Here is a 27,509-nt window from a genome sequence, read left to right as displayed (position 1 = left end):
TATATATATATATATATATATATATACACACACACACACACACATAATGTAAATGTGATATAAATGTTATATATATATGTCACATTTTCTTTATCCGCTTATTAGCTGATGGGCATTTGGACTGGTTCCATATTTTTTTGCAATTGCAGATTGTGCTGCTATAAACATGCATGCGCAAGTGTCAAATAATGACATCTTTTCCTCTGGGTAGATAGATGCCCCGTAGTGGGGATTGTTGGATCAAATGGTAGTTCTCCTTTTAGTTCCTTAAGGAATCTCCACACTGTTATCCATGGTGGTTGTACTAGTTTACATTCCCACCAGCAGTGTAAGTGTTCGCTTTTCACCACATCCACACCAACATTGATGATTGATTTCTTAATTATGGCCATTCTTGCAGGAGTTAGGTGGTATTGCATTGTGGTTTTGATTTGCATTTCCTTGATAATTAGTGATATTGAGCATTTTTTCATACGTTTGTTGGCAGTTTGTACATCTTCTTTTGAGAATTGTCTATTCATGTCCTTTGCCCACTTTTTGATGGGATTATTTGTTTTTCTTCTTGCTGATTTGTTTGAGTTCCTTGTAGATTGAGTTCCTTTGTCGGATGCATAGTTTGCAAATATTTCCTCCCACTGTGTGGGTTGTCCATTAACTCTGCTGATTATTTCTTTTGCTGTGTTAAAGGTTTTTAGTTTAATTAGGTCCTATCTATTTGTCTTTGTTTTTGTTGCATTTGCTTTTGTGTTCTTGATCATGAACTCTTTGCATAAGCCAATGTCGAGAAGAGTTTTTCTGATGTTATCTTCTAGAATTTTATGGTTTCGGAACTTAGATTTAAGTCTTTGATCTCTATTGATTTGATTTTTGTATAAGGTGAGAGATGAGGATCCAGTCTCATTCTTTCATGTGTGGCTTGGCAATTGTCCCAGCACCATTGGTTGAATAGGGTGTGCTTTCTCCACTTTATGTTTTGTTTGCTTTTATTTTATTTATCAGTTGTGTACGTCAGATATTAAGGAGAACATTTGCCCTTCCTGGTAATGAATTGGTACCAAAATTTTGCTTATTTTATTTACTTCCATAGAATCAAAACTAGACTTACGTAATGTCACATATTTCTTAGAGGCATTTTTAGAGATGTCCCAATTTTTTAAACTTAACAAATGCAGTTCATAGATTTGTCTGTATGACTATAGACTTCCTTATAAAATATTTTATGGAACACATTTAATAAAATAATACATTCATTGTTGCTATTCATTAGTAGATGTAATTTTGGCTTTCTGATTGTAAGTGCTAAGTGACTGCTTTCTTCGGAAAATTACAGCCTAGAAAATTACTACTTAGGTATTTTTTTTTCCTGTGAACATATTTTAAATTTATAAATAGCAAAATAAAACTTCTGAATATAATTTCTCACTTATAGAAAAAAGTTTTTAGTAGACAAATCTTCCTGTTACTATACATGTAATCTTTCTTGCATGGTTACTGAATGGTATTATATATATTATGGACAACATACTACAGCTTAGATAGTTGGTGGTATTTCATATAGTTACAGTCCTGTCAGGCAAGTATCCCTCAAAACCTATGTAGGAAACTGAATGGCGCTTTTAAGTGATAGAGGAAAATCTCTTTTTATTTTCTTAGGAGGCTATAAATAGAAAATTGGTAAATTGACGAAATAAGTTCCCATCAATGGAACCCATTAGTAAACTAATATACTCAATAATTGAGAAGGCTTAGAGTTATTCAGCATGACAACCTAGTCAAAGGAAAATAAAGATGGGCTACAACAAGGTCTTTGAATGTGAGGTCTATGAATGTGATAAGCTTGTCAGTCATTTTTGAATCAGATATGTGTATTTTTCCACTTATCATTTTATGTCACTTGAATTTGCTTTCATTTCTAATTTCCTTTTTTAATGCTTTGATATTATAAATTATATTTCAGAAATGCTAGCCTACCTTTTTTATACAAAGTAGAAGCAAAGAAAGGTTTAATTCTGTCATTGGTTGGGCAGAGTTTTAGACAGGGAACAGCATGCCATTGTTGCTATAGGGCAGGAAAAATAATTTTCCTTCTACCCTTCATAGTTCTTAGTTGAGACAGACTCCAGTAACAAAAGAGATTAGCAAGAGAAAAGCAAACAGTAATTTACTAACATTTACCTCATGTATACATTGGACATACCTAGGGAATGAGTAAATCTCAAAGAGGTAGCTTTGAGTTTAGGTTAAAATACCATCTTTAGCTGCAGCAAAGAAAGAAGAGTTTTGGATAGGGGAGCAGTAATGGGGAGGTAAAATCACAGTAAACCAGGATAAGATTTGTTATGCTGATTTAAGTCAGTGCCTTCTTCATGGGTAAGAGTTTCTGGTGACTTAGTGATCCTTCTATTCCTGAGAAGACAGGGAGGTACACTTACAAATGGAGATTTCCTTTGTAGATATAAATTTTCCATAGAAAAGGGTGCTTTCTACTTTGTTTTCTGAGCTTCTACTGTGTCTGGAGTTTCTCAAATAAATTGACTCAAAATAATCCTTATGCCAAAGGGGCATATTTTTGAGTGATGTATTCTGGTCTCCTATAGCTGTATTTTAGGGTGGCATATTCTGGTCTTCTCCAGTCATATTTTGGAGGGCATAATTTGATCTCCTACATTGTTACCAGTGATCAAAAGCGAGAACCCCCAAAGAAAAGTGAAATATAGAGCTTTAGTCGAGTTTTCCTAGTCCAGACACAGGAAGCTTTCTTCTCAACGCTTCTCTCTGCTGCTTCTTTAAGAGCTTACTTACTTTGTTTGGCAAAGACTCAGCTTAGTGCTGAGTTCACTATCTTTTAAAGCTGGATTTTCTCAGAGTGAATCTTGGTGATGTAGGAGCAAAGGGAAGACTACTCTTTCACCCTCTCCGAATGTTTACTAATATGAACTGACAATAGCCAGATTAATAGGAGAAAAATGCATAGAAATGTATTAATGTGCATAAGCATGGGGGGTATATAAAACATGAGACTTGTAGAAGGTCCAGATGGTGAGGTTTATATACCCTCTTTGCAGGGGAAAGGAGATGGGGCATGTAGACAATTGGAGGGATAGTAAGTGATTTTTAGGAGAAATGAGTGTACCCAAGGAGCAATGGCCTGGGAGAAAGTTCCTCTGAGTTCTGAGGGAGGTGGTGAAGAATGTGAAGGGTGGAACTTTAGTGTGAAGAAAAATGGTGTTATCATGCAGGTAAAGTATCTCAGGTAATCCCTAGGAGCTGCCCTCAGAAGAATAGATGAAATGTCTTTCTGGGTTTGGTAATGACTTATAGTCGTTTCTTTTTTCCAGTGGTTAATTTTTACTGGTTGTTTGACAAGATTCCTAGGGAAGGACTTTTAAGACAATACATTTCTTCTGGATGAAATTCCCTTAAACAAAAAAAAAGAAACTTCAGAGAAATCCCCTATTGGTGCCTTGGGAATGAAAGGAGATCAGAGAGACAGGTTGATGGGAAAGGTCAGAGAGAGATTTTGGTTTTGAGGTTTATTTCTGAGGCCTTGCAGTTTCCTCTAATTCAAAGCACTCTGCATGCCAAAGGACCATATTTTAGGGTGTGATTTTCTGGACCACAAAAGCATTTACTAGATATGTAAGGTTGGGCAAATTATTTAACTTCTCCTAACTCCAGATGTACCATCTGTATTGATAACAACAATACATACCTCATACTGTTGTCACAATGATTTAAACGAGTTAATATTTGAAAAGTGCTAAAAACAGTACCTTGCACATAATGGGTGCTACATAAATGCTTGTTAAATTAAAAAGAAAGCTGTTCTCTTACAATTAATTCATTTTGAAAGAGTGTCTGGTAAGTTAAAATTCAAACTATTAGAAATTTTATGTTGATGCTATTTTGTCAGGTTCGCAGCTTCCATCATTTGTATTCCTGCAAACTAAAAACAACAGTAATAATAATATACTGAATGCCTAAGACCTTTTCACAAAAGATAGTAAGTCCTACACCGCTAAGCCTATCATCTGATATTGTTAGCAGTGGCAAATCTAACAGGCCTGCAGTGACTTGATTCCCGCCTCCTCACAGGAAAGAATTTGGCTGAGGGGCATAAGTCAGTATGAGACCAAGTCAAGTTTTAGAACAGGAGTGAAAGTGTATTAAAATGTTTTACTGCAGGAAGAAAAGAAAGTACACTTGGAATAGGGCCAAGCAGACACCTACACAGATCCAGCTGCCTCATTTGGCCCTTTACTTGAGGTTATATACATTGGCATGGTTCCGGGGTTTCTATTTCTTCTCCCCTGATTCTTCCCTTGGGGCCGGCTGTCTTCAGGCAGTGGCCTGCTGGCACCCGGGAGGGACCGCATGCACAGTGTGTTTACTGAAATTGTGCACATGCTCACTGGAGGCATTTTTTCTTACTGAGTGTTCCTAGGGGAAGGTCATATACCAGTCAAACTCTGCAATTTTGCGTCTTATGCACATGCTTGAGCCCACTTGCCCAATTCCTGAGATCTTATTGGTAAGCGCCTGATCACCAGCTTCAGGTGTTTTCTATCTGTTGGGAAACGGCTGTTCCCTGGCACCAAATGCCGCCAATTATTATTTTCGAAAGATAGTTTAACAGCCACTGGACCATCACCTGGTCTTGCCTGACATTCCTGGGGTGGAGGGCCCTCTCCTGCCCTGTTCATGTCTGCCTACTCTAGCAATATCCGTGAAGTAGTCTGAATCATACTTTAACTAGTACGGAGTGACCCTAGCAGTTATTACAATATATGCAAAAAAAAGCAAGTACCGTAAACTTCAAAACATTGTGTCTTCTAAAACTTAAAAGATGAGATTGTTGGGGAAGAAGATCAAAAAAATGACAAGTTAAGAGGTTGTTGAACAATTACACTTAAGAGGTTCATGGTAAGTCCAGCAAGATACAGAACTTTTGGGGCCAGGAATTGAATTGAACAAGCAGTCAACCTTTCCTATTTTTCATTAACCACAAACATTAGCAATATTTTAATATATATATATTCTCTCCATGCTACGTATTGTATTGCTATGAATTTGCCATTATTTATTTCCTTTATTCTTATGGTGTATTATCTAAGGGTTGGAATTTAGATCATCAGTCATTCCCATCACTCTCTGGTGTCTTGGTCAATCTTAACATTTAAAACAGTACTTTCAGAGAACCTTCTAGGGATTTAAAAGGAAGCATTTTTTGGTTTCAGGGGTAGAGAGAAAAGTAAAATTCAAGTGTGTGATGAAACCATTTTGAATGTATGATTAAAAAATGAAGAACTGAAATTGTGGAAATGAGTAACCAAAATATTTGGCCAGTAAATGGCCTAGTAGGTGAAAATTTCATAGATAGGTATAGGAGGTAATCATATAAATAATAAGATTTTAAGGATGCTAAGAAGCCCAGTTCCTTAGTACTTTTCTCAAAACAACAACAAACCTAAAACTTTTCTAGTACAACAGCATGAGATTTTACCATTAAGAGTTTTATAAATGTCTTTGGGTTTATAGAGATGGTGTCTTTTTATTTCATAATCCCAGTTTATTCACATGAAGATTATTAGGTGTCTCAAATGGCTACAGTTTAAAGAAAATTATGTCTCACATTCAAAACTAATCCTTCCAATTGTGAGGGGTGATCTGATCTTTCAGTTTTCTGTTGGGCCTGGCTGTTCTTGTTTTCTCCTCTCCTGACTTTTTGTTTCTACTAACTCCTTCCTCAGAACCTATAGTATATATTCAAATTTCTATTATTAAAAAATGCACCCAGTCCAATTTTTCTCTCCTCTAAAGCAAATACCTTGGACAAATAGTTGTCATTGACTATGTCTACTTTTTACTTTTAATTTGCTTTTTACTCTATTGCATTCAGATGTTCCCATTCACTCTACTGCAAGTAGATTTTGTTTCTACTACTTCTAATAAGCTGCATAAGAAAAATTCACCAATGATCTTCATTGACATTTTGTATTAGAAACATTTTTTGTCCTGTTATTCCTGACACTTATCTCTGTTGATCATTCTCTTTTTCTTGCAACTCCTTGTTCCCTTTTAATCTAAGACATTGCAATCTCCGTTTCATCTTCCTAATTTTCTGATCATTTTGTTTATCACCATTTATGATTTTTCTTCTTTTGCCCACCTGTTAAATGTTAATTTTTTCCGGGTTCTTTGTGTTGTCCTTTTATCTTTTCATATGTTCTCCTTGTCTCCCGTAATTTCAAATGCCGCCTGTAGATAGATGATGCCCATATTTTTATCCATATCTCAGTCTTCTCTCCTGAGGTTCAAAGTCTTCTAGACAACTGATTGTGGGATCTGATGATCTGTGTGTCCTATGGAAACCTGCCCGCATCTCTGACCTTGTGTTATAGCATACTCCCCTTGATCAACAAACTCCTGGACTTCAAAGATGCTGAACTTGTTTTCATTGTCAGTGCCAGCAGTTTCCTCTACTTGAATTGCTTTCCCTTTTAGGTCTCCTTCCTTAAGTTTTATTTTTGCTATTCAGGATCAAATACCAGCTTTTGGGACAGGCATTTCCTGACTGCCCCCTCCAAATAAAATTCTTTGCAGTTACTCCTTTTTATGTCATTGTGCCTTCTTTTTTATAGATTATATCATTCTTTGAAAATACTTGGTGTATTTATATACTTGCTTCTGCATTGTCATTCTATCCCCAAGAGACTGCAAGGTACCTGGCATATAGTAGACACTAAGAACCTGATGAATGAGTAGCTAATAATTTCAAGCTCAACCTGTGGTAGCCAATATTATTGCTTTCTCCCTCAGACTGCTTATCCAGCCTAGCTTTTGTTTCTGTGTCCTGATGAATCCTCATCAATCCACCCATCCAAGCCATGAAGCTTAAGTCGTAACCCCTACCGCTGACCTCGAAATAGCCTTTTGGTTTTACTTTTTCGCATTTCTTCTGTCCATTTCTTGTAAATTCCTGGCGTTAATCTTTTAGTTAAGACCCTCAACTTTCCTTTGGGTTAATTTAATAATCTCCTAGCAAGTCTCCTTCCTTTAGTCTTCCATCCTTCCTAAATATCTTCCAAATTATTGGAAAGTATTATTTCTGAAAGAAGAACAATAACAATGAAAAACTTTCATCATATCCCCACTGCTGCTTATAGCCTTTCACATCTACAACCCTTCTTTGACAAAATTATAAGTCAATATAAGGACATCCAGGGTCCAGGCTTGGTCTGTGTCTCCCTAACCAACTTTAACTTTACCAGGATTTCTCAAACAGTCTGGATCTTAATCCAGTTATTCCAGTTATACCAGCTACATACCTGCAGATTTGGGCTTCCTTGTTCTTCTTTTTGTTGTTGTCATTGTTGTTTTCTTTTTAAAAATTCATTGTGTTTCTTTTGCAGAAACTGAAAATATATTTTAAAATTAGGAATAAGAAATTTAAAAGAAATGCTGAATGTTTTATGTAATATTTTAATCTATTTCATATCCTCTTAACTTTCTTTCTCAGGTGACTCATTCATGTATGCTCTGTACTTTAAAGAATGAGCTGTGGAGGACACTCCACACTATCAGTTCTTGATCAGTTAGGGCTGCCTCTGGTTGCCATCTGGAGTACAGGAGATCCTACTATCTGCCAAGAAGTCTATTATCAGAATAACTGTCCAAGGCTTTTCCAGGCCAAAAGGGAAAAATAGTCACTGAGGTTGGAGAAACAAAGTAGGCAAATAAGAGTTATTTTAAAAGTACTTGTCAAGTAGAAAACAGAGTAGGAGACGATAGAGAGGAATGAAGTAAGAGTCTAATAGGTGGCTGAGTGAGATTTTGAAAAAAGCAAAATCCCATGGTCTTAGCACTTTTACTTTGATGGTTTTCATGTATTTAAATCAATAGAGAAGTTGTCTTTTAAAACTGTTGAACAGGTGCTGGCAGATTAACACATTTAACGAACATTTATGTTACCTACTTAGAAAAGTTCAAACATAAAATGTAAGTCATACACATGGGTAATTGTAATGCATACCCTTAGGATTTTGTTTTGTGTTGTTTTGATCATCTAAATATGCAGTCAAACAATACCTACAAGTGAAAACATTTTGCTACAACATCCTTCTTAATACACAGGCAAATATCAAGTCTTTGTATTTGATATACAGTGACAATGATTGGGAAGAAAGCATAAAACTTGAATTTACATTTCCTCTAAGGCTAACGGTGTAAAGCATGGTTTCTTTAGTGCTGGAATAATTGGCCACTTGAGAAAATTATTATTCTCTCACTCTTACTCTGCGTAGAGCAAATAGTGGTTGAGATGTAGTTGGAGAAGTATTCTTTCCTCTTTTCGGTTGCTCTAGCCACGTCCCTCCTGGGGATACTCAGGATGCTGACAATCCAAGTATCCTTATTCTGCTTGTTATCTCTTCTTCCCCCGCCATCTCTTTATTTTCTTTTCTCTTTTCTTGAATGTAAGTTTTGCATGAAGAAAACCATTTTGGCCCCCTTGCTTTTCCATCTCACAACTGAAATTCAAAATACAGCTGATTGTTTAGGTGACTCATTGTACAGACAATGTAGCATTCACAATTTTGCAGAGCCTAGAAAGGGAGAAATTGCAATGATAGTTTTTTTTTTTTTTTTTAAACCTCAAGCAAGCTGTTATATTTTAGACTTGACTTATCATAAAATTACTTAAATATTCACTTCGTGTATTGCAATGCTGTATTTTTAAAATTAAAATGACCCTTACACTACTGAATAGACACCTATATGTAATGAATCCCCATTTCCCCAATTATAGATTAATGATAGATACCACTTGAGTTTGATGGAGTTACCTAAACACATATACTTTAATTTATATTTCAGCAGAGATTCTTTTATCAAATAATCTCGGAGAGTTTTCTCTGTAAGAAGAATTACTAAGTGGCCATTCTGCCGATATTGGAGAATCGAGTTACCACTTGTTGCCAGTGTGACTTTATTCCTGACCTCTTCAGTTGAAACTCAGAAAGAATTGTCACACTCAATATCATCTGTTTGTACAAAACAGATCATTACTAAGAAATCATTCATAATTTGAAGCAGAACATCCATAATTATTGCTACAATGTTATGCATTTTGGGGAAAGTTTATTAATTTGCTTAAATTTATTCATTCATTGCTTTGCTTTTCCCTCTGAAATTATGACAGTGCTTGGACTCTTCATATTTCTCTTTCCGTTTCTAATGGATACTTGTCTAAAGGTAATTGACTCAAACATGAAAAAGGCCATACGTCAGTACGCATGATTTTTTCCATGGTATTAGGGAAACTGGATAATGTTTAACTAAAAAAATCTAAGGCCAGGTCCTCATTATTTTGTTTATATTTAAGTGCTCTTTTTCTCATTCATGTGATTATGTTTACTTTAACTATTGATCTGCATATTTATAATGCATTTCTGTAATTATTATAATTAGTTATTCTATGGACTAATATTGAAGTTTTCTTCCTGCATTGATAAGAATAGTTGATAGCTACCATTTTGGAAATTTCCCAAGCTAAAATTATGTACATGCTCTATGGCATAGAAACTTGAAGATGCAAATGCTTACTTTTCTGTTTTCAAGTGTCTAGAGAACTGTATTTTGATAAATTTTTATTCTCTCCTAATGGGTAAAGAGATGGTGGCACCTTATTCTCTTATGGCTCTTTATTAGTTAATCTCAGTTTTTGTAATATAAACATTCCCTTCTACTTCAAATAATTTTCATGTAATATAGATCTGTTCTTACTAGCACTGGGCTCTTATAAAAATTATAACCTTGAATTATCTGCTTTACAATACTTGTCAAAATTTGTACTGTGCGAAATGTAATTCTTAGAGAAGTGCACAAAACCATGCATTGCATTCATTTCTTTGGTTAAAGCATGTTACCTTTAGTTCAAGCTAGATTAGCAGACTTGTGCCTATGAAAACAAATACTTCAGTGTAATATGTGCATTATTTACTAAGTGTCAATCATATCTTCTATAAAATGGGGATATTAATAACCATTTTACAGGGTTATTGTAATGATTGAGTGAAACAAATTATGTGAAATATTAAGTACACCCTTTACAGTTAGCTATATATTTTTCAATACATGCTTACCAGGTGTAAACGTGATCAGCTCTGACAGAGGATAGCAAGGAGTTATCACAAAGGAGGTAACAACTAAATCAGAATACGAAGGGTGAGTAGGAATTTTTCAGAGAGCACAAAGAGGTAAAGGCAATTCAGGAGCAGTATGTACAAAGGCATTGAGATGCAGCAAAAGGGAGCAAGAGGCTAAAGAATGGATGGGGGCGTTGTATGAAGATATAGACAAAGCTGAGAAGTTTAGGTTTTATTCTGGAAATGAATGGTATTTGATCTATTAGATTTTTTGTTTGTTTGTTTTCTTTAACTATTAATTTTAAAAATAAAATAACTTCTAAAAGTTATCTAACTCCTGATTGATGGGACTATGAAAACATTAATACATAACAAGTTTTGTTTTAGGCATCAATTTAATTACTGAAAGTAGGTACAATCATATCAAAGATAATCAGAACAATCCATTTTGCTATATGGAATGCAAAAGATTTGAAGTGTGCATACTCCTGAATTTTGAGTAATATTTACTTTGAAAACTTAAGTTTCAGTAACTCTTCCGTATATAAAATTATTTAAACCCTCTAAGAGCATTATTTAAGGGAGTCTTTTATAGGAAGGCAATAATCAGTTACTAATTTGTATGTTTTGAAAATGTGTATTTGACAATACTTTGAAAACAAAAAACTGTATAAAAATACAGTGGACCCTTGAACAACATGAGGGTTAGGGGCACCAACCCACTCCCTACTTGCCGTTGCAAACCTGCATCTAACTTTTGTCTCACCCCGAACTTACCTACTAATAGTCTACTGTTGACCGGAAAGTGTAATGAGAATATAAATAGTTGATTAATACATTTTATATGTTATATATATTGTATTATTTCAATAAAGTAAGCAAGAGAAAAGAAAATGTTATTAAGAAAATCATAAAGGAAGATAAAATGTATTTACTGTTTATTCAGTGAAAGTGGATCATGCTGAAGGTCTTCGCCCTCATTGTCTTCAGGTTGAGTAAGCTGAGGAGGAGGAGAGGAAGAAGGCCTTGCTCTTTCTGTCTCTGGGGTGGCAGAGGCAGAAAAAGTGGAGGAGGTGAAAGGAGAGGCAGGAGAAGCAGGCACACTTGGTTTAACTTTTATTGAAAAACATTCTACAATATAAGTAGACCCAAGCAGTTCAAAATCCATGTTGTTCAAGGGTCAACTGTACATTTTCATATTTGTCAGATTTTCCATCTATAGGCTGAATATGACGTAATAGAGTTTTAAAAAATCTAAACAGATAAATACTAGGTGTCATTCTACCACTAATGAACTGCATAATCTTAATGTAATTATTGTCCTTTTCTGAACCTCATTTCTTCTTCTGAATATACTGATATGGTTCCTTCCTGTGCTGAGGTTGGAGCTCCAGTTTTGTGATTGCCATTCATTTCCAAATAGAAAATATTTAATAAGCAAAATCTATAGATAGAGAAAGAAGTGATTTAGAGAAAGAGAATATGAAATTCTATTTACAGATGCTCCTATTAAATACATTTTTTAAAGATTCTATAGAACGGAGATGAGATTACCAATATGTAGATTAAAGATAAAATGAATAGTGAAGATACAAAGGATGAAATGACTTTTAGAGTTTAAAATTTTGTATATATATAGAGAGAGAGAGAGCTGACAACTTATATTTTCAGTGCAATATTAATGCCTGGGGATATGCTTTTTCATCTCTACTTATTTACTTATTTTTCTGTAGTTAATTCTACAGTCTCACTGATACGTAAAAGCATTTACCTAAGCATCTTTAAATGGTTCAATGTGTTCTTTTAATCTTGTCCTTGACCCAGATTAGCATAGAACTATTTTTCTCTCATTTGTAAACTAAGAAATATGAATAAATTTGTTTTCTGTTAATAAACCATACTACTACATTCTTGGCAGTCATTAAATTAACAAAGGTAGTAACTTAAGAACTGATTAAATATAACTTAATAGACAATTGTCTTTCATGACTTGGTATCTTCAGATATTTCAGTGAAATTTTATTATTCTTAAGATTTTAAAAGTCCCTCTGCAAACTATAACTAGCTATTGAATTAATTGGTAAACAGTCACTCTTCAGCCCGTATGAAAAATCCCGCTGTTTGTTTGTGGGTTTAACATATTTTTATGATTATAAATATGAAACATAAATCTCTACCGGTTGATGCAGTAACTGAAATATGGCCGTTCAGCTTGTTCTTCTTCTGTGTCAGCCTTTATTTAAGTGTGTTCTGTAGAATGCTAGTATTGCTCTAGATGCTCCTTGGAAAATAAGATTCTGTGAACAAATTTTGGGAAATGTTGGATTCAACAAAGTGAAGCAAATAGGGTTCATTTTGTTTCAGCATCAGTCCACCAAGTCTTATTTGAGCAACAAACTGATTTTTGTGTGATATTTCGTGGGACTAGAAGTATTGCATAGGACATGTTTTGAGAAACACAGTTATGTTTAAAAACAATTTACATTAACAACTTAAATAAATAAAACAAAACAAAAATCATAGCACACCTGGCCTCTGCTACTCTAAGGGGAAAATTGGGACCTACCGGGACAGATGTTTTTCTGGTACGGGAGTGACAGCCTTGCTATAAGCATCTCATGAGTTTTACTGGTAGAGCACTGTTCCTTTATTCTTTAAAATTGTAAAGTAGAAATTCGAATTGAAGCAAAAGAAAAGTGTTTCCTAGTTTAAAAAACTAGTGAAAAAATTGTACAATTTAGGTAGTTTTCATATGATGGACTTGAAAACAGCTAGTTTCAAGTGAGAATAATTGCCTTTTCTTATGAAGTTAGTCTGGAGGGTAAGGACTGGAGATTGCTTTCTTTCTATGTGAATTACTTGTTTCTTGTAAAGAAATAAAATCTATATAAGTAAATACCTGAGAGTTTTCAATACAGATGTCTCCAAAAGTGTTATTGCTGCCACGTTATTTTTTAAATGTGTCACGTAATCTTTGTATAATTTATAAATGATAACAAAGCAATCAGACCACATTCATAAAAGCCCAGTGACACGTAATTTAGTTGAATCTGAGGATTAGAATTAATTGTCTCTCTTTGTTCCAAGTTCTAAATCTTAGTAAATGATTCACTGCATATCATTACAGCTTAATATTTGCATGAAATCACAGTTTAGCTGGCATAATTTAACAACAATTAAAAAGCTATTTAATCATCATACAAATTGGTATGAGGACCCTTGAGTAAGAAGGGTGTCAGCCTTCTTTTTTTTTTTTAAGTGTCTCCAGGTGGACAGTTACATACTTGTAGACACCCATAACATAATTGATAACATTCTTCCTAGAATGAAAATATAAGTGAATAATAATTCATGTTTTCCATTATAAATAAGAGAAAAGACCAACAACATGAATATGTCATTCTGTAGGAAAACATTATTATGATAATGAATCTTTATCTCCTAGACATAAGTCTAGGTTGGAGGTAAAAAGTTACATTTATCCTTGTTCTCTAGTGTATAATCCCCTTCATGTTTGCCTTTCTGAAGGTAGACATTTCTGTAAACCCTATGGAACATGAAATGGCATAAAGCAAGGCACCCAGCAACCTTTCAAAAAAATGATTCATTGCATTTCTAGGTGATATACCTATAGGTAGCTGAGGTCCCTTCCTATTGTACATGGAAAACTATCCAGACTCATTCCAATGAGCCTAGCAGTCTTGCACTATCTAGCCTCTTCCTGTTCCTTAAAACTTACTTCATGCATTCTCCCTCTGCAGTCTAGCCACAGTGACTTTCTGCCAGTTACATGGTTATTTCAAGATCTTTCTGAACAAGAATGGCATACTTTCTATTCCTAATATTTTTCTCACCCCTCTGCATATTCTCCTCACCGTCTCCATGAGGCTTTCTCAGAATGTTACCTAAAACAGGGGTTCCCCTGATTGCTTTTATTTCAAAACCTGTCCTTCTAATTTTTGTAATTGCACACATTATGATTTGAATTTTAGTCATCTGTTTACATATATCTAGTCACTCCACTAAAATGTAAATAACAAGAAAGAAGGAATAATGTCTACCATGTCTTATCTCTGTAAGCCCAAGATCTAGTACAGTATCTGCCACATAGTAGACACTAAATAAAGTATTTAATGAATGAATGTCCATACCTTGAAATCCAAAAGGAGCTTATATCAAAACTTGAATTTATTTCTCAGAGGGAATGTTAGAGAGACATTCCTTTCCACTCTCTAAGTAGATTTTCTTGGTAACAGAAATTAGAGAATTGGTTTAGATTTTTTAAAATGAAGCCCTCTAAAATATGGCGTGAATGTTGTTTCCCCAGTCATTTATACAGTATATTATTTTTCTAAATATCTCTCATCTGTATAGCCTCTCACAGCATATGGATTCTGTGGTTTTACATGTATAGTACTTAGTGCAGTGTCTGGCACCTAGAAGACATTATAAAACTGAGGCTTGAAGGACTCAGATAAGTATATAGGATTATTCACACAATTTTAAGGAAAGGCTGGAACAATTAAAGGCTATCAAGCACTCTATGCAGTATGATCTATGTGGTAAATAAGAAGAAGATGCTCATACCCTCCTAGGACTGACTTGGTTTTCTAGGTCTTTATGACAAATAGGAGAATGTTGTGGGTCTCTTTTAGGGCCACACTTAGTTTAAAGGACACACTTACTTGTGTTTAGTAAACTTAATCTAAATGAAAGTCTTGCCATCATTTCTTGTCCATGACCCCCTTTTATCCCTTTCATATAATACTTTTATCCCATCAAATTGACAAGGACTTAATAAAAGGTTTTTTGTTGCCTTCAATTTTCATTTCCTTTTCCCTTTTTCCAAATCATCTGTTCACCCTAATTTTATGTTCATTTAATCTCAACCTTTGGAAAGTGGATTTTTAGTGATTTTCAGAAGTGATGAATGGGGATTTTATCTACATACCAATTATAGAATGAAGACTGAAAAACTTACCACAATGTGTTTTGTATCTGTATATTACTATTTTTTCAAATTTTAAAATGGTAATATAAGTAATAAAATGTAATTAAAGCTATCACATAATTTAAAATAATTTTATTATATATTTTCAGTCAAGTTTAAAAGTATAATTACCATATGTTTTACAGATATCCTGATTTTATATTATATATTAAATATATTAAATTCATGCTCCAAAATTTAGGATATAGATCTTCACTCCTCAAGACTCCTCCCTTACTAGACCCAATGAGCTATTTTAACCATATGATCATTATAGATCCCATTAGAAAAAGAGTTCAAACTAACATAAAAGAGAAACAAGTGTTTATTGATGAAGTTTTCATTTTAGCACCATAATTCATTGTCCTATACATGTACATTTGTTTTTTAATTGCTTTTCTCTAGGGCCACCTTCAGCTCCTAGGAATGTGGTTTTTAACATCAATGAAACAGCCCTTATTTTGGAATGGAGCCCACCAAGTGACACAGGAGGGAGAAAAGATCTCACATACAGTGTAATCTGTAAGAAATGTGGCTTAGACACCAGCCAGTGTGAGGACTGTGGTGGAGGACTCCGCTTCATCCCAAGACATACAGGCCTGATCAACAATTCCGTGATAGTACTTGACTTTGTGTCTCACGTGAATTACACCTTTGAAATAGAAGCAATGAATGGAGTTTCTGAGTTGAGTTTTTCTCCCAAGCCATTCACAGCTATTACAGTGACCACGGATCAAGATGGTAAGTCCCACTGCTGTTCTCTCAAAACAGACCCATAATTTCTTTTGATGCATAATATCCCATGAGGGCCTATATTTACTGCAGGTGCAATGCCGTCATATACATTATACACTGCAGAGGTAACGCACTGGTTGTTGTTCTTGTTCTTTCCTAAAATTCAGAAAGATATTTTTATATTACTTCTCAGTAGTATGAATAATAAGATGAAATACTTCCTTCAATGTTTATGTACTCATATATTTTATATAATCATATAACAATATATCTTAATGAGTAAGTCCATATTACTTACCAATAGAAGTCAGAAATCAATAAAATGTTATTAAATGAATTGAATTTCAATTGCCCCAGTTATGCTGCCATCCTTTTTTCATGTCAAATAAAGCAAATGGTAAGAATTTTAAAATTATAATTCATGTCTATATTATGAAAGCATTCCAGCCAGTATATTTAATTGTGATCCACTCTAAGTAGCAGACAAATTTAGAAATGTGTTCAAATGTCATCATCTATGTGAGGTTTGTGAAAAGTAGTTAAACTGTTCAGAACTCTGATGAATTCAGCTTAATGTTCTCTTTATAACATCATAGATGTTTGCTATAATATGGTCAGCTGCAAACACTCCTATGATTTTTACAAGTGTATGCTCTCTTTAATTCCTTCATAACATCATTATATTGCATACCAGGAAACAGGAAAAGCTTCAGAGATTTTTATACACTCCTTTTGAGAAGTGTTCATAAATTATATGGGCACACAAGTTATTGCCTTATGGTAGAAAATATTGTAAATGAACACATATATGAGAAAAATTTATAAAGACAAAACTATTCTTATACACTGCATTTGTTTGCTAAGGTAGCCATAACAAATAAGACAGGCTGTGTGGCTTAAGCAGCAGACAATTTATTTTCTCATAGCTTTACAGACTAGAAGAATCAAGTTGTCAGCATTGTTGATTTCATTCTGAGGCCTGTGTCCTTGGTTTGTAGGTAGCCATCTTTTCCCTTGTTTTCACAAGGTCTGTCCTCTTTATATCTAATCTCCTAATCGTCTCTTCTTATAAGTACATTTGTCATATTGAATTAGGACCCACTCATATGATCTCATTTTACCTTAATTACTCTTCAAAGACCCCATTTCTAAATGCAATCTCATTCTGAGGTCCTCAGTGTTGTGACTTCAACATATGAATATATAGAAAGACAATTCAGCATAACATACACAAAGACAGCATATGGTGATATTTAAAATAAAATACGTTGATTTGAGTGTGTTGGAATAATACTCAGCAATAAAAATGAACAAAGTATTGATACACACAACTTGAATAAACCTCAATGGCACTATGCAGAGTGAAAAGCCTATTTTAAAAGGATGCATTCTATATGATTCCACTCATATAATATTCTTGATATAATGTAATTATAGATATGGAAAACAGATTAGTGGTTGTCAGGGCTTAGAGATTTGTAGGAGGGCAGTGTGGCTAAGAAGTGGTAGATGGAGGGAGGACTGTGATGATAGTTGTATATCTTTATTATGGTGATAGTTTCCTGACGCTACGTATGTGATAAATTGACATGTATATGATTAATGTCATGTGCACACACACACACACACAGACACACACACACAAGTCCCGTGGATTGGACCAATGTCAATTTCCTAGTGTTTCCAGATATTATACATAAATTCACTTTGCTGATAATCTTCAGAAATGCCTCTAATAAATAAAGCCAAGCCATATAATATTGTACACTAATAGTTTTATATTTACTATGAAATTTTCCTCTTCATTTAGCAAATAGTTCCACATCATAGAATTTGCTTTATGGTTATTCACAATAGAATTCCTATTCTCTTTTCTTTTCCTCTTTCCTTTCTTATCAACAAAATCTTGTCAAATATACCTTCAACATAAAGTAGATGAGAGTTTTCTGTTCCTCTCTGCTTTAGCAGATTATTTCTAAGGTTTTTATTGCTGCAGCCTTATCAAAAAATACAATCTAGTACAACAATTTTTAGCTATAGGGAAAAAATTTAATTTCTGGACAAAACCAATATGTCACTTTAAATAAAGTAAATATGCTTACATAATTTCATACATACAGCAGCCTTTCCTTCTGGATTACAAAAGAGTATATTTAGTTCACATCTCTGCTTATCAAAAGGATAAAATATAAGTTGTGTTTCACTTTTAAAATGGGATAGTTCATTAAAAGTGTGTTGTTTATGGAAAAAAGATACATATCAAACACAAAATAAGAGATGGTACACATATATTGAAACTATATATTCTGGAAGGATAATATCATTAAGCAATTTGTTCCAATAATTTATCTTTGTTGAATATTAAGAAAAGATTATTGTTAATTTAATTTGATTTTGTTTTACATATAAATATTAAAATAATCAAAGTGTATTTCTATTTTATTTGAAAGTACATAAAGGTCCTAAACCAACTAATATATTGTCATGTATATACTAATAAAATATTGTGACCAGACTTAAATATTAGCATCTGCCTCCATGTCATAATTTTGAGAGATACCAAGAAGGCCCCCTCTTCTTGTGCCTGAAATTCTGAAGTTAGAGAATCACATCTGTGAAAGTGCAGATACTCCAGGTAAGGGTAGTGTTATGAACCAATTCAATCTGTGGATCTATCAGATATCCTTTCCATATCCAAAGGAGTCAGAGTGTAGTGTTGAATTTAAAAAGAATTTATAGAAACTTAATGTTTCAGAACAAACTTCAAACTGATGCCATTTTGTTCCAGCTTTAAATGAAATAATTGTATTGCTTCAAATACAGGAAATAATTTGCCATCACTCCACTTGGAGTATCTTTGGGAATTCTCTTCTAACTGATTTAAGAGGCAATTGCAAAGATTATCTGATAACACATTACAATTTCATTGGACTGAGAGACAAGAGTAAAATAGTTTACCTTCTCTATAGGTTACATGTTGTTTTTATACAAAATTGCAAAAGTGATAAGTGTTATTCATAAACTTTCAATTTATTTAACATGTTTTTAGTGTATTCCTTGCGTATGATAGTGAGCCCTTATGTACTTTATTTATTTTTTTTTTTTTTGAGACTGTCGCCCAGGCTGGAATGCAGTGGCCGGATCTCAGCTCACTGCAAGCTCCGCCTCCCGGGTTTACGCCATTCTCCTGCCTCAGCCTCCCGAGTAGCTGGGACTACAGGCGCCCGCCACCTCGCCCGGCTAGTTTTGTATTTTAGTAGAGACGGGGTTTCACCGTGTTAGCCAGGATGGTCTCGATCTCCTGACCTCGTGATCCGCCCGTCTCGGCCTCCCAAAGTGCTGGGATTACAGGCTTGAGCCACCGCGCCCGGCCTGCCCTTATGTACTTTAAAGTATGGTGGGAGACAGTTAATAAGCAGGCAATTTCACAAATACGTAGTTACTACTATAGTAAGTACTGCTAAGGAGAAGCCTAGGGTGCTCTGAAAGCATATGTTCTCCAAATCTGGAGGATAAGGTTGGGGGAGGGGGGGCATCTTACTGAGGAAGTAACATTTAAATTAAGTTCTGTTCTGAGGGATGAATAGAAAGTGATTAAGTAAAATGAGGCTGGAATAAGGGAAATAATTCTGAGTAGAAGGAACCAAGCAAAAGTTGGATAGTGGAGGAATTAGAGGCTGATCATATATAAGATAGTGTATCATAGAAGTACAGCAGGATTTGGGGAAGGAGCTAAAGAGTTCATCTAAAATTTGGAAAAATTAATGGGTATCTGCAAATAGCTGAAACAAGTTAAAGAATCAGCCACCTGTCAGAAGATGCTGGAATCTTTCCAGGGCCACAAATGGTGAAAAGAAGTCAGACTAATAACATTGCTCCTGAGGTCATACTTACATGAGTATGGAAAAAATATTAGAGACCAAAAAATATAGACAGTTATATTAATTATTTTATCCTACTCTTATGTGTGCGTATTGTGAAACATGAAGATAGAGATGAAATAAATTGGCCTCGGTTTGCCTTTTCTATCATGTAGTTGACTATATATATATTTTTTTCTCATATTTAAGAAATACTAAGAAAACCACATTAAACAAATCTGGCTTAATTGTTTGCTCTGTTTATAATTAAACAAATGTAAAAAAAGTTTGAAATCACTTAGAACCACTTAGATGTAGTTAGGAGAAACATTCCTTGATTAGTCTAAGTCTAGTTTGATAAATAAGATTATAGATTTAAAACTATGACTTTCATAATAAGGAATCTTTGCAATAAATCTTAATTAACTGACTTCTACAATTCCTAAGATCTATATTTGCAAACTTCTGTTTTCATAGCTTATGTAAATGGTCTTGAAAGGTGTTTCATTTAGAGAGCAAAACAAGAAAGCGACATGCAGAAGACATTTGATTTTAATCTTCAGTGGATGATAGGAAAACGAAGGTGTGTAGTTCAGTAAAAAGTAATTATTCAGGTTTTAGACAGTAGAGGAAAACGTTAATCATGGATAGTCAACCTGAAACAAATTGTGTTTGTAGATATCCTGACATGTGCAAAAACCTTTAGGGACCATGTTCAAAGTGAAAGACATGGTTAATTACAAACAAATTCTGCTGAGATTTGCTAAAGGGTCTTTAAAGCATTTATTGTCAGAACCAAGTTGTCCAATTTATTGGCATCTTAAAAAAATACACTCAGCACTCCTATCTCTGCCCTTGAGTGACCATTCTGTATAGGCCTGCCTTAGGCTTACATTGTGATTGCAGATTTCATGTATATGCTGTAGCAGGAATAACTAATTAAACCGACACTGAAAATATGTTTAAATCAACAGAAGTCTCTATATATGTATAAACTTGAGATGTCTATTTGGTTTACAGTTCACTGGATTTTGGAAATACAGTCTGTCTCAAATGCCAAACTTTCACATGTTGCTGGAGTAAGTAATTAGGGATAGTGTAAACATTCTTCATCTTTATATTTTCATTTTAACGTATTTTATCTTCGAACATCTCTCACAGTCCTCACTGTGTTTTTCAAAATGCTCAGAGCAAATATTCTTTAAAACCTATCAATTCTAGCCAAAGTAAAAAAAAAAAAAAAAAAAAAAAAAAAAAAAAAATCAGTGTGAAAGTTTTAAATGCTTGCTTACTAAAAATACATGAAACACAAGCCAGAGGCATGATAAGTTTTATTTTGTTTATTAAATCAGGCAATAACCCTGACTTTAAGAAATATGCTGTATTATTTGTATTTTTCCAAATTTCTTATACATAGGCAAATTATATATTCAAAACCTAGACATATTGAAGTATAAAATATTTCTATCTTCAACAAAAGTGTTGCTCCCCTGAAAAGTGCACTGAATGTTTTATTTATGGAAGAAATGTCAAACTAGCTAATTTTACTAAATCATGACTAGTTATGATTACATAATGATTATGGTGCAGCCAAATATTAAATTATAATCTAGGTGATTGTAAACTTTGTTTACACTCCTAAGAAGCACCAAATTATTTCCAAGTCTAGCATCCTTTTGTGATGTACATCTTTTGAGTAATTGAATACTACAGAAAAGTGCCTCAGACTTTAGAAATTAGTTTTCTGAGAGTTGGTTAGCAACTCTGCTCCAATCAGCAGCTGTAGAAATTGAACAACTGTTCTCAGATAGTTGTGTAAAACACTACAGTGTCACTGTCTCACTGGACAATAGTCATACATTTTTTAAATAATTTGCTTTTCCAACCAATATATAAGCTTCCTGAGGGCATGGATGATGTATTATTCACTAAGAATATCCTCAATTTACATTGCCTATAACAATAAATCTCTACTGACTGCATTAATAGAGATTGAAGATGGTGTGAGTTAATTTTTCATTTGCTTAATTCATTAAAACGTATTTATTGACTGTTTAGTGTCTGCCAGGAACTGTTCTGTGTTCTAGGAATATAGCAATAAAGAGAAAAATAATTAACAGTGTTCCTGCTTTTACAGACATTATACTTTAGTGTTAAGAAGTGATAGGTCCCACAAGGAAGAACTAAACAGAGTAAGTGATTTGAAAATAAATGGTTAGCTTTATGCAAGGAAACCAAAAACACCTCTCTAACTTGACACTTGAGCAGATCATGAATTGAAGGGTAACTCTTGTAACTATATAAAAGAAGACTACCACAGGCAATGGATATAAAAAGGGCAAAGCCTTAAATTCAAGCAGGAATATGTCTGGAAAGTAACAAGAAAGTATTATGGCATGTTTGTTCTTTAACATATACTAAATTTCATGTTCACTAAATTCTCTGATTGTGTATCTACAACATATTCAACAAAGGATTTTAATCAACATTAAACCATGCTTTAATAGCAACTTTTCTCCGTGATCATACATTGCTAAAGAAATGTGTTTGATCCTAAACTTGATTTCAAGCAGTTGGCTTTTAGAGTCATCAGCTGTTTTCTCTGAGGAATTCTCATTTGCACATTTTGCAGAAAAGGTGACTAAGTGTTTTCTTTGGCCTAAAATAACAAGACCTTATTGCTGTTTTGGTGCCTCTACTACTATATTAACAATTTTAATGGCATTTATCTGTACAAATTGAAAAACAGTCATAGAGATTCTTTAGTAAAATGTTTTAAATCCTGTAAAATTAAACCAGATTAGCAGATGTTTACATAAATTGGAATTAAGTGTGTGCATAATCATATTCTACATAATCTATAGCTATCATATGATATAAGGCTCTACTTTATAGTTAGGCAAATCTCTAGCAAACTGGCACATTTTCAATATAGTTCTTTGTTTGAAAATGGATGCCAATTTGATTTCATTAACTGAACTTTGCCTACAAAAATAAATGAGATGATTTGGATAACTGATTTATTATGTTTTTAGTATTTAACACTGGGTTTTATTTGTGATTTTTTTTTTTTTTTTTTTTTTTTTTTTTTTTTTTTTTTGACCGAGTCTCGCTTTGTCAAACCCCAGGCTGGAGTGCAGTGGCATGATCTCGGCTCACTGCAACCTCTGCCTCCTGGCTTCAGGCAAGTCTCTCCCTCAGCCTCCCAAGTAGCTGGGATTGCAGGTGCCCGCCACCACCCCCAGCTTTTTTTTTTTTTTTTTTTTTTTTTGTATATTTAGTAGAGACAGAGTTTCACCATGTTGGTCAGGCTGATCTTGAACTCCCAACCTCATGTTCCACCTGCCTTGGCCTCCCAAAATACCGAGATTACAGGCATGAGCCATGGCACCTGGCCATTTGTGATATTTTCTAAAAGCCTCTTTGAAGTAAATATCCTTAAGGATTAAAACAGCATTGATGTGTAAGAATAAAACAAAATTATTTTCCAAGTGGACAGATTATTCTGATCATCATTAAAAATGTGATATTTCTTCATAGTTAAAAATATTTCAATTGCAAAGATTGAAATACTAATTGCTGACCTTTTAACCAGACAGAAATTCCACAGACCATCATTAGATGAGTGTTTTTTCTTCCATGTATTCCTCTGCACTTTTCTATTTGGTTTAGATTCTAAAACAGTCAATCATCTACATAAATAATTTATGATGTCCAGTGAAAATAAAATGCAGTACCCTTTGTTCAAAAGTAGGAAAAGGGAGTCATAAAAGGTACTGAAATACAATGCTCTTTCTTTCAGTGATTTATCTCTCTCCACCTGGCACAATGTTTTTTGTTTGCCATTTAATGTCCCTCTAAGTAAAGAAAAAGTAAAATTTCAAATTATTCACATTAAAATTTACCATTCATCTTTATATTGCTCAATGACCATTTTAAATGCAAATACAAGAACATTTAACATATGTGAAAACATCAAAATATACAAGTCTTTTTTCTGTAGTTGACCCCACATGCACCTCCTGTTCCCAAGTGTGTCTCAAGTAGGCCAGAACAGAAGAATATCAGCCAGACTCAGGAAGGTCGGGAAGTAAAAGAGAGAGGGTCCCTTAAAACATAGAGCCTGCCCAGAGAGCGCTTGCTCTGTACCAGGGGTACTTGAGCAGAAGAATGATGACACTCCCAGGTTCCCAGGGCCCTGTTTCAGGACTGCAGCTGCCTTTGTAACCCACAATGGGAGACCACCAGTGGTCTTCACATCTCCTCCTTGGTGGGTGAGAGACCTGCTTGCATTAAGACATGAAATCTGCAGAGCAGAAACAGCTACACACACACTCTCTCTCTCTCTCTCTCTCTCTCACACACACACACACACACACACACGACGCTCCAGGGTTAGCAGATCCAACCTAGACCCTTTCCTTGATGTCCAGATCCCTCACTGGGGAAAATGAACTGGCAACCCAGGAATGTGGTCGTCCCCACACTGAGGTCAATATATTCACCTAACCTAGGCAGACTATGACAGCAATCACAGGGCAGGGGTAGGGATTGGAAGACTGCATGGCTGAGAGTTGGGGAGTGTGCCAGGGAGAACACATCCTGTGGATATGGAAAAGTAGTGGGAGGCTGGACCTACATCCCAGAGACCAGGCATCGTGCTCCCAGCACATGCTCCACTGCCCCATTTGTATTCACTTTAAAAATATGAGTATAAAGATAAAAATTATTAAGGATTCCAATGGCATTAGCTGAGCATTAAACCCTAAGAGAGCTGGGAGAGTTGTGCATCTGCATGAGCCATGCATTCATGAAGCCAGCCTTGAAAACATTTTACAAAATGGTAATATCATTGTTTTTCAAATTTACCTCTCGGCGTTACTCAGCAAACCAATATAATCAATGATTCTGACACACTAAATATTGAGCTATCTGTTATGTGGTGGGAAAAAAAAAGATGCATGTTTGAGTGTTTGAGACATGATGCTTGCTATGGAGCCGCTAACAGTCTTTTATTCTTTAAGATTTGGAAGTGAAAGTTTGTCGAAGTGAAAAAAAAAACTAAATTAAATATATAATATCTGATTCAATATACATTTTCAAGAACTGACCGCCTGAAATATTGCTTAGTACACAAGCCCTTAAATTATGTATGAAGTAATAAATGATTAAATAGTGATATGACAGGCAGTGAATGTTGACATTTTACTTATTTTTATGAAAGAAAGCCTAGTTGTTTGACCACACATTTATTCTGTTAGGCAGTGAGCAAAGCTTTTACTAATGAAAGATTAAAAACAGAAAAAAAATTGAAAGAGAGTTCCATGATTTGACTAATGCTCTTCTAATTATTTTGACATTCTAATAGATCTAAGGGTGGATTTCAGTTATCAATAATTTTATGGTCTGCTATATATTGTTAATACTTAGTCACTTTCAGGATGTGTTCTAAAATATAAAAGTGTTTTCCCTTCAAAATAATTATGACAGAAATTGAAATTATTTGTATTCATTCTTTTATATTGTAATTCAGCTTACATATTTATTAAATAATCTTTTATTAAAGCAAGTAAATATTATTCCAAGGATGATAGATATATCTATAATATATAAATAGAAATGTGCTTTATGTTCTTTTCATTTTGTTTTCTGCAAAAAATATTTAATCTTCTGCTGACAGTAAATATCTTAAATATGTATTAGTTTTTACTCTATAATGCTCATATGAATGGATGCCCTCCTATTTTAACTTCCTGTTTCAAGGCTTCTTTATATAAATAGTGGATGTTTGGCCATTGTCTGTCTACGAGTTGTTCAGATTATATTTTAACCTATTTGGTAGTTATTCCCTGTAACATAATTTGATATTTTTAAGTTTATTATTTTTTATAAACATAAATATGTTGATCAGCTCTAGATAGGGATTACACAGATCCCTAGAAATTTGGAATAGGTTTCTCATTCTATTTTATGAGAATAAATGTTTAATATACTGAGCAGTTTTGAATATTTAAAATCTTTATCTGCTGTTTTTCTTTAGCTGTTTTACAAAATGTGAGATACTTGTATTAAGAGGTAAACAAATGCTATTTGAAATGCAACTTAAATATGTATATATTTATGTGTTTTTCTTTTTTGTTTGTTTTTGAAGCAGAGTCTTGCCCTGTCGCCCAGGCTGCAGTGCAATGGCGCGATCTCGGCTCACTGCAACCTCTGTCTCCTGGGTTCAAGGAATTCGCTTGCCTTAACCTCCCAAGTAGCTGGGACTATAGGCGCATGCCACCACGCCAGGGTAATTTTTTGTATTTTTAGTAGAGACGAGATTTCACCATGTTAGCCATGATGGTCTCGATATCCTGGCCTCATGATCGTCAGCCTCCCAAAATGCTGGGATTACAGTCATGAGCCACTGCACCCTTAAATTAATATTTAAATTTAAACTATAACTGATGTGCAAAATTATTTCCTAAAATAAATTATTTTCCACTTTCTGAATTGTATTAACCAAATTTCTGCCAGCTCATGTTAGTTTTACGCCTATATTATAAAGTGATGGTTTTCACATGCTTGAAATAACCTAAAGAGAATGTAGAGTTCAGTTACTAGTCATGAGGCAAGACGTACATATTCCCTTCTCAAATAAATATTATTTTTATCCTATTTCAAAGATCTCTAAGAAATATTTTTAATCCCCTTGTATCTTTCAACTGACTCTTTAAAGATGGTCTTCCCGAAATATCTCACCTAAAACCTTCCTGCAACTAGCAGAAATGTTAGCTTATTTAAAAGGAAAACAGAAAAAATAAATTGCACTTCAGGAGATAGAAGGTCACCATCCCCTGAATCGTCACTCTTCGTAGACAGGAAGACCATCAGTATAACATTCTAGTTAGATCATTACTACTTATTTCCAATTTGCAAGTTTATCATCACCCATCACCAACCACCTTCTTTCACTGTTCTACAATTCTGTATTTTTGGTAGAATGAAGAAGTGTCCTTCATGAATGTTCACAAATCTTTAAGGGGCCACAAAGGAGTGACAGTATATCAGACTAACAATTTTTCCAGAGATACATCTGGGATGTACATCTGGGATGTGTGCGTGTGTGTGTGTGTGTGTGTGTGTGTGTGTGTGTGTGTTTTCAAAATAACCTGAAAGCCTCTCAGTTATTCTCTCAACTGAATGCTATGAAAACGTTAGGTTCCAGAGGAGAAGACTCATCTCCAAAATAAGAATGAGATTCACTTCTGTGAAGAAAGTCATTGGTAGCTTAATGCGGATGGTATTGAATCTATAACTTACCTTGGGCAGTATGACCATTTTCATGATATTGATTCTTCCTATCCATGAGCATGGTATGTTCTTCCATTTGTTTGCGTCCTCTTTTATTTCACTGAGCAGTGGTTTTCTTCACAGAATTGGAAAAAACTGCTTTAAAGTTCATGTGGAACCAAAAAAGAGCCCGCATTGCCAAGAGAATTCCTAAGTCAAAAGAACAAAGCTGGAGGCATCACGCTACCTGACTTCAAACTATACTACAAGGCTACAGTAACCAAAACAGCATGGTACTGGTACCAAAACAAGAGATATAGACCAATGGAACAGAACAGAGTCCTCAGAAATAATACCACACATCTACAGCCATCTGATCTTTGACAAACCTGAGAAAAACAAGAAATGGGGAAAGGATTCCCTATTTAATAAATGGTGCTGGGAAAACTGGCTAGCCATAAGTAGAAAGCTGAAACTGGATCCTTTCCTTACTCCTTATACGAA

The 27,509-nt window shown here is 34.4% G+C and overlaps 1 protein-coding gene across 1 annotated transcript in view; it reads left to right on the top strand.

Annotated features, from left to right (window-relative positions):
* EPHA6 (EPH receptor A6) overlaps window positions 1-27,509 on the top strand; it is a 960,105-nt gene that overhangs the window by 417,182 nt on the left and 515,414 nt on the right. Inside the window, exon 5 of the mRNA XM_017889953.1 lies at window positions 15,541-15,876. Within this exon, the coding sequence (XP_017745442.1) occupies window positions 15,541-15,876 (336 nt within the window). The remainder of the gene's footprint in view (window positions 1-15,540; window positions 15,877-27,509) is intronic.

Source organism: Rhinopithecus bieti, unplaced genomic scaffold (assembly GCF_001698545.2).
Source record: "Rhinopithecus bieti isolate Rb0 unplaced genomic scaffold, ASM169854v2 scaffold_18644, whole genome shotgun sequence".
Classification (NCBI taxonomy): Eukaryota; Metazoa; Chordata; class Mammalia; order Primates; family Cercopithecidae; genus Rhinopithecus; species Rhinopithecus bieti.
Note: the sequence above shows the minus strand (reverse complement) of the source record. Positions and strands in the feature narration are given on the sequence as shown.